Source organism: Borostomias antarcticus (genome assembly GCF_949987555.1).
Source record: "Borostomias antarcticus genome assembly, chromosome: 8".
NCBI classification, from domain to species: domain Eukaryota; kingdom Metazoa; phylum Chordata; class Actinopteri; order Stomiiformes; family Stomiidae; genus Borostomias; species Borostomias antarcticus.
The window spans coordinates 3,404,263-3,413,006 of record NC_140241.1 but is presented as its reverse complement, the minus strand read 5'-3'; the positions used below and the strand labels follow the sequence as shown (position 1 = coordinate 3,413,006).

Below are 8,744 nucleotides of genomic sequence, written 5' to 3'. Positions count from 1 at the left end.
GGGCATAGACGGATTATGAAATGATGGGCCCCTGGGCACAGACACGTAAAGGGCCCTCACAATAAAAGCAGCTTTACCCAGCTCGGTTTCGACTCGAGAGACCTAGTGGGGAGGACTTGCTTTTGGATTTCTCAACTATGGGCCCAAAACAGTTGAAGGGCCCATATTGCATGGAGTAGGCCTACTCAGCCCCTCTAAAGTACTACAGATAAATACTCATTTTAAAAACTATCATGATAGTTTCTTTCTTGTGACTTGTTATTGACATGAATGACTAAGCCCTTTGACTATGCCACAAGAAAGGGCCCCCTGAGCTCTTGGGCCCCTGGGCCTGGGCCCTTAGGCCCGGTAGGTAATATGTCTTTGCTGCTGGATCTGCCGAGGGAGGTCGAACTACAAAGAGATCAGATATACAACTTGTATGCCTTTGAAGATAAGAACCCCGTGGCAATTGTATTATAATCTGTATTTTATTTTGATTGTTTTGATTTACGTTATTATAATGTATCTTTTATATAATGTAATTGTAATAAAATAATAATTGTATAAAAAACGGGGAGCTGGCTTCGCTCAAATTCGCTTGATTATTATGTAGGCATAGACTAATAAAATAATTTTAATATCTATTGTAAAACTGACAGGTAACCAGTTCAGTGATTTTAAACTGGTGTGATGTGAGCCCTCCTTCTGGTCTTTGTAAGAACACGTGCTGCAGCATTTTAAATCAGTTGGAGTTGACTAATCGTCAAGACCTTTCTGACAGTCCAAATCACGTGTCTCTGTGACCATCCCATGTTGAGACATGGGCACTCAATGTTTTATTTTGGCTGTGTGCTAACAGGACATGTTTTGTATTGATGAATTCATTACATCGAGAGCTTTCTGCCAGTCCAAACCGCGTGTCCCTTTGACCTTCCCACATGGAGTTATGACCATTTCAATCCCATGCACCCTCTAGTGGTTAGGAGGTGAAGTGCATGGTTGACCGTACGGCTCCACCTATGCTGGAGTATGTGGGTGTGTCAGGGAATGTGTGTAGTCTATGTGGTAGGGAGTTATAATGTCAGTAGCAGCATGTGTAGAACAATGTTGTAGTGTGGAACCTTTAGGTTGTCAGCAGAGAGCAATGGTAGACAAGTAGTGAACAAATAATTTTGGGTATTGGGCAGTAGCCTAACTTGTTTGATATATGTAAGCCTATATGTATATCAAACGATGTGTGTCTGTGTGTATACACACACACACACACAATAATGTTACTCAATCTGACTTTACTGTCATTATTAGTGTATATGCTGTAAGCAAGACCAGTTAGGTCCCCCCATAATGATTCATTTCAAACACACCTGACAGGCAGTTGATGGATAATAAGTTGGTTCCTCTCAGAGATGAATGGCTGGTTTGTTTCCCAAACATCTCCCTGGACTCCATGACACCACCGTTTCAGGATTTGAGGCGTGTTTGAGAGGTGGAGGTAATTCAACGTGTGGAGGTCGGCGTGGGGTCGATCTGATCATCAGATAAGATGTTTTTCCTTAAGTATAGCCTGTGGGCTGAGGGTTGCTGTCCAAAGAGTTCCAGCTAAAGATAACATTCTTTAGAAGAGAGAGATAATATAATCTGGGGCTCCAGGCATATGGACACAACCCCCCCCAACAGTGCCGATCAACTCCCTGAGTCCTGCTTTTCTGTCATAAGCAGAAAGACGAGAACAATTGAATTCATTGTAATTTTATTCGATTTGAATAATCACATTAACGAGTGTTGAAACGCATCTCTCAGTGCTAGTTACAGTCACCCAAGTGAAAAGGCACTGTTGTTACTGCCATGCCAACGCAATAGATGAGTGTAGTGCACAAACCATACAGTCTTCTTCTTACTTCTTATGAGACTTACAAGCAATTGACGTCCGTATTCATTTAAGAGGATTCATTCATGGAGAAAGCTGACTTTACATTAAAGACTTTTTAATGGCAACGTTAACCTGCACAATCAAAATAGACTAAATGCTTCAATACAAAAAGGTGCAGGTTGTTAAATTGAAAGGCCGGATGTTCCAGGTGTATAGCGCAAGACTACGTGTCCATACAACTTGCCAATAACACTGCATCCTTACTGCTAATAAATAAAAAAAACAATACTAGATGCATGGAACACAGAAGGTGATAACATTTCAATTGTTCATAAAAAGGCTCCCATCGCCATCTCACTGTCAGTCAATAAGACGATGTATTTAGCATCATAAACACTGGCGAACGCCCAGTGCATGCATTTCCACTTGGGCTGGTTCATTAGCTCGTCTCTCCAAGACCTGGCCGAGAGGAGAGACACTATTGGATTCTTTATTTCTGGACACCGCTGTCATCGTCCAATGATTGTCCAGGTGATGTACATGTAGAAGCCCCGCCTCATAATGATCTATACCCCCGGCCCCTCCCACTGAGAACCCCCCTCCCGCTAGAACAAGAAAGCAATAATCCATGTCTCCAACAGTAAGTAGCAATAATCCACCATGTCTCCAACAGAACTGTCCCCGATGTGAGATCAAGGCCTCTGCGGTCCGTTGAGTGTCCCCCCCACGTTCAGCTCTGCTGACTGCGCAGTCCTCTCTGGTATCATGACAGACGGTGGCTCGGAGGGTCAAATCTCTCCGTGGAAGAGCAACCAAACACCATTTACTTCTCACTAGACTCTAAAAGGCGGAACGGAAGGCGGCTCTCGCACCAAGATGTCCCGCATCACGAGAACTGCACTTCCTGTCTTCCAGTCGCATTCGAAACGTCTCTGGGTTCAGTGCACGCGCATGCTCTATGCAAAAGTTGCCTATTGGCGTTCATCGGTAAGAACCTCTGTTCTTTTGAATAGTTCATTGTCTCTTAGCTCCTGTCTCCATGCTGAATGCAGTACTTATAGGTTTGCATGAGAGCAGGACTTGCAACATTGTTTTCCGTAGAATTTGTGATTGCAAACTCCATGCTGAGGCACCAGGTAGCACCAGTTGAAGTGGTCCTTGCAAACTGTGTCTGTGGAATACAAGGACAAACAATAAGAGACATTTTTCTTGGACAAAATCGTAGAATTAGTCCAAGTATATCATTCGATGCATAATTAATTAACTGCAGTGAAACGTGTTAGAAGATTTAGTCATGTGCTGCGTACTTCAAATCTGCAAGTGATTCTCGAGATTAGTTACTTGCCTAATTTTTGAATACAAAAACTTTACTATCCTAACAAACGAACTCAATTTCTGAACATACAAATAATGAATTAAATCTCCACTCATGTCGAGAAGCAATCTAATCGAGCAGTATTTGAGGGGTAATCTGATGATTTGATGTGATGTGTGGATGCAGTACCTTTCCTCTCAGGCAGGGGGCAGAAATGGGTGTTGCAGGCTTGAGACCTGGGGGGCTTCAGGTGTAGGGCGCACCCCGAGGAAGACTTGCCCTGGGCCAGGCACTGGACGCTCCTCGTCTGCACCCCTGATCCACAGGTCACTGTGCACTGTGGGGGGGGCAGGACAACGTCAACACCGCAGAATTAGATGAACATTTTACCCTTCATTCTTTATGAGCCTGTCTGCTAAGTGCTTATTGTGCTTTGTCATATGATTCATTTAAATAATCTATTATGGACTACAGGGATAGCTAACACCCCAGACAGCAATCCGATCAGGGCCATATGCAGGCCAGATCTGGCACTTGTGTCTTAGTTCCGGCCCATATATGGCCCAGATCCGCTTGCTATCTGGGACATAATGGCCTACTACACTATGTAGGCAACCTCTCTGTAGCTATGTATCTACTCTACTGATATGTATCTACTCTACTGATAGACATGTCTTCTCCTATGGAAACATTTTGCTTGATCGTCTCGTTGAGAGAGGTCAGGGAATCATTTGTACAGCTCACTTTTTCAGCTCCAGGGTAAACTATTTGTTTGCTTCACTCTAGAATATGTAGGGGTAGGACCTATGTTCACCCCCCATTGCGCTCTGTAAAGCACATTGTGTTGCCTCTGTGTATGAAATATGCTATACAAATAAAGTTTGATTAATATGACATATTATTTTATCTGTAGGGTCAACACACAGGCTGGCTCCAGAGCATCTCAACCTGATACCTCAGGATTGGTTGACGGGACTGATTCAAAGAGAGTCGGCCGACTGACCGTAGCACTGACCTGGGACCAGGGGGAGGAGTACCAGTCTGCCCGGGGCAGGGGTGGCGTCCTGGGCCAGGCGTGGGCGGGCGGGGGGCAGTCCGCCAGGGCGCATGCCCTCCGCAGCTCCAGGGAGGGCTGGGGGACGTGGACGCACTTCTTGGCCGCCAGCTCGCGGTACTTCCCCACGGCGTCCTTCTCGGCACACTTGACGAAACGCGTCTGAGAGCCGCTCCCACAGGTGACTGAACACTGGGGCGTGGGGGGTGGGGGTGGGGGTGGGGGGGGGAGCAGGAGGTCGATGGGGAAGGGAGATAAAGGAGGAGATGAGGTAGAGAAGGAAGCAAGGGATTAAGAGAGAGAGAGAGAGGGGGGGGGGTACAGCTTTTTTGTCAACACGATCAACATTTCAACGGCAATTGGCATTGATTTATAAACATGCATTTATAAACAGTGCATTTATAAACATGCACTGTTTATCTAAAATATTATTACATAAACAGTGCGCAATTATAAAATTACATAAACAGTGCACGATTATAAAATTACATAAACAGTGCATAATTATAAAATTACATAAACAGTGCACGATTATATCCCCATATTCAAGCGTACAGTAAATATAAACCAACATGGCGGCGGTTTGGAGGCCATCTTACCTCCTGCCAAGTGGAGACGAACCACTGGACTTTGCGCTGTTTCTGGCAGCGTTTGACGAAGCAGGCCTCCTGACCGCTGGGCTTCTGCAGGCCGTCACAGGAGCCTTCTGGGAGGCCGTGCGTCCTGGAGCTCGGGCCGGCGCTCTTACACAACACTGACCTCTTCTTCAGGCCTTTACCGCACTTCCTGGAGCACTGCCGGGGACACACGAGGACGAAGGGAGGGTCAGAGACCTCACAGTTTGGGATTCGACCTGGAGCAGCTGCTGCAACAGGAGCTAGGCGGCTCCCATATTTGTATGTGACACTCCTTGGGGCAGTGAAGTGACCGCAGTGGCAATGTCATCAATCAGCGCCTCGAGGAATGTACAATGCCATGATGTCATGAACAAACACCCATATTTGGCATGTAGTAAATGCCAAATCCTAGATAGAGGGGATCTGTATCTACAGGGGACCCTAGACACAGGGGATCTAGGATACAGGATCTGGAAGAGTATTATGCAATTAAACCAGTATTTGTATTTGGCTGAAACACAACCCCCTTTCTTTGGATTGATCTTTGCCTATTTAAGAAGAAGAAGAAGAAGAAGCAGAAGAAGAAGAAGAAAAGAAGAAGAAGAAGAAGTATAATCGCATATTTCAGAATGTGGTGTTGGCAATTAGTTCTTATACGTACTATTTCCAGATATAAAAAAAAAAAAAAAAAAAAAAAAACGATACTTAAACAATGCAACTGTTTATGGGTAAAGGTTAGACAGACAGTGGTTTACCTGCGACCACGGCCCAACGCTCCACTCTGGTGGACAGCTGCGGGTACTGCAGGTCTGCCTGCTGGGCGGTGGAGGCTGGATGCAGCGGCCCTCGGCTAGCGGCTCTTCCCTGTCCTGGCTGATCCGCTGGACACAGCGCACCTGGCGGACCTGCTCCCCTCCGCCACAGCTGCGACTGCACACACCCCACTCCGCAACGCTCCAGCTGTAACAACACAACACACACACACACACACACGCACACGAATGCACACATACCCATACACACGCACGCACGCACACACACACACACACACACACACACACACACACACACACACACACACACACAAACACACAGATTGTTTGATCTGCAACCATAACATGGACTCTTTCTATCAGTGGTTTGGACGCTACTGGTCAGTCATCAGCTCAGGAAATGCAGTCGGTCTGTTCTCTCCTCATCCACGCTGTGTCCAGTAACAACGCTCGCTTCCATCATATCCTGTTAGCTAAGACAGACCAACATGTTGTCCTGGTTTAGTGTTGGAACTGGGTCCCGTCTGGGGTACTGCTGGTTTAATGTTAGAACTGGGTCACGTCTGGGGTACATCACGACTAGGAACCTTGTCTGTAAGTCTTGGTTCTGAGGGTCAACATGCGAGCGGCCTCTTACCGATGGACGCCTGGCTTAATAGCAATCCCGGACAGTCCAAATAACGCAGTCAGAACTAAATCCAAATTGTAACCCAACACCCTAGCGTCCGAGCGCCTGACCCCGCCCCCTCCCCCGCACACCCCAACTCACCTCCTATTTACCCCACACAACCCCAGCCCCTGACTGCCGGTTGTATATACAGCTCTCAGCTTTATTTGTGGTAATTTAGTGCATCACTTAGTTGGAATGAAACGTGGTCGACAGGAGTATATCGGGAGGTTCATGGTGGGTGCTGGTCGGGACTGTCGAAATAAATTTGTCTGGAGGACGTTCCTCTGGCCTCTGCAGCCCATCTCCTAGAAAACATTTGATATTCGCTCATAAATTGCCAGACAGATATTTCACAGCAGGCTCAGATATTCAGTCTGAGGAAGCATAAGTTATTAAAGTATTTATTTTGGGCTATGTCTAAAAAGTTTGCCAAAAAAATAAAAAGTTCGGAAAGTGTCTGAGAGTGTCCATGTGTAGCTGCCGTTCGGCAGTTATTCCCGGAATGTAAGAGAATTCATATGGTCTTGCTTACAGCGAACACACTAATCATCGGTGACATAAGCTAGTGTAACAGTGGAACATCATACCCAATCAAAAGCAGTCTGAAGGATATCTATCTGTGAAGTGTTGTGTCAGGTCTCGCGTTTCCCTGCCGATCTCACCAACACCCAACACTGAATGATGTCAACTTCCTAATGTGAGCGGGCACCTCTTTCCATGACATAATGCTGTTTCAATCTCTCTCTCTCTCTCTCTCCCTCTCTCTCTCCCTCCGCGTGTGCAGATGCAGCAAAATGAAACAACTTCAGTGTCTCAAAATACTTGACATGTGGAGAGAGTGTGGCCGCGGCTAGTGGTAGCATGTCAGTTAGGTGTCCTGAGCGTGACGTCTGGATAGGAGGTCTTAGGAGAGACTTACCTATATTTACACACAGCCTAACCCCAGACAGAGGCCTACGAGCGCAAGCTGCTACTTGTAGGATTGTTTCCCGTTGTTATAGGCCTACGTTTAGCCTACGTTTAGCCTACGTTTAGCCTACGTTTAGCCTACGTTCGATGAAAAACAGTTAGTTGGATGCAATCACACCATTTCTGTTTTGTAGCCATACAATGCACAGTAAAATGGTCTATCAGCATCGGAGGGCGCGAGTATGACAGAGAACACAAGGTTTTGTGTCATGTGACCTGCATGGCTGACCTTCCGATACGATGACGGGTTACGCTTTAGATCAAGCGAAGCTTATAAAGGCTTCATTAAGCCTTCATAAACACTACATGTGTGTCGCAAAGCATCTATAACCACATGTCCTGCTTTATCCTAGAACCTTGATGGTCTTCTTTATTGACCACATAGTGACAGTGATCGTTACGCGCGTGAGCGGTGAACACAGAACACAACACACTCATGCGTTCTGCAGGTGCTGCCAGTGGAAATTGTTCCCTGCATTAATACATACTAAGCAGTCCTCCTCCAGGGGCAGCCAGGAGCAGGGGGCAGCCACTGGGGACCAAGTCCAAGTGCTCAGTCCAAGTCCTGGTCAGGGACCGGACTGAAGAGCATCTAGTAAGTAAGTCTGTTCTTCTGCATGTTTTTCGTATTAGGGTCTTTGGGAGGAAACCCTTGAGAACTAGGTACTAGGTACTCCACCACCGTGCCACACATGAGTGATTCTCAAGGGCTCTGGGATCAAACACGGGCCTTGCGATCCCCAGCCGGCCGCTCTACCTCACGAGCTACAAGCGGAACCCAGTAATGTAAGCGCGTAAATCACCTTATTTAAGAGACTCATCAACTCACGCACACATTCACACAAACAACCCACAAGTGCATTTAGTAAACCGGCTCAACCGAACCGTGCTTCCACTAGCGTTATGATAGCGCTCACTCTTTCTCTGGAAGGTTGAGCCCGTAGATTTCAAACAACATCAGGCAGTTAGAGGTGAAATGTCAACAGAGGAAACTCAAAGTAAATAAACTCCCCTAGAGGCGGTCATGTAAACATCTGGGAAATGATTTTACAGCAGCTATTATCACAGCGTCCACCTCTCCGTAAACACACGGCACAGTTAGCAGGCGCTCTCCCCACCTCTCCCCCTCAGCGGGAACAGAGCTGGGCCTGGACGACCTTTCACCTTGGCCGCCCTTTAAAGGACTGAGAAGGGACTGAGTGTGTGTGTGTGTGTGTGTGTGTGTGTGTGTGTTTGAGAAAGAGAGAGTGTGTACTTGTTTAGCATCAAATGTCCCCACAAGTACAGTTAAACTAGACAATTTCCCTCAATTTTAGGGTCAAAGGTTAGGTTTTAGGGCTTGGGTCACAATTATGCTTATGGTTAGGGTTATGGAAAGAATTAGGTTTAGGGGTCAGGGGTTATGTTTAGGGTGAGTTTTAGGGTTAGTTTTGGGTTTAGGGGGGGTTTGGGGGGTTATGTCTAGGGTTAAGGTTATGGTTAGGTTAGGGGTTA

The 8,744-nt window shown here is 46.5% G+C and overlaps 1 protein-coding gene across 1 annotated transcript in view; it reads right to left on the bottom strand.

Annotated features, from left to right (window-relative positions):
- Window positions 1–2,907: 2,907 nt before the first annotated feature.
- Window positions 2,908–8,744, bottom strand: part of adamts16 (ADAM metallopeptidase with thrombospondin type 1 motif, 16) — a gene marked incomplete at both ends in the record, with an annotated part of 79,049 nt that continues 73,212 nt past the window's right edge. Inside the window, 5 exons of the mRNA XM_084442016.1 lie at window positions 2,908–3,023; window positions 3,357–3,504; window positions 4,183–4,413; window positions 4,821–5,015; window positions 5,594–5,798. Coding sequence (XP_084298142.1) covers window positions 2,908–3,023; window positions 3,357–3,504; window positions 4,183–4,413; window positions 4,821–5,015; window positions 5,594–5,798 — 895 coding nt within the window. The remainder of the gene's footprint in view (window positions 3,024–3,356; window positions 3,505–4,182; window positions 4,414–4,820; window positions 5,016–5,593; window positions 5,799–8,744) is intronic.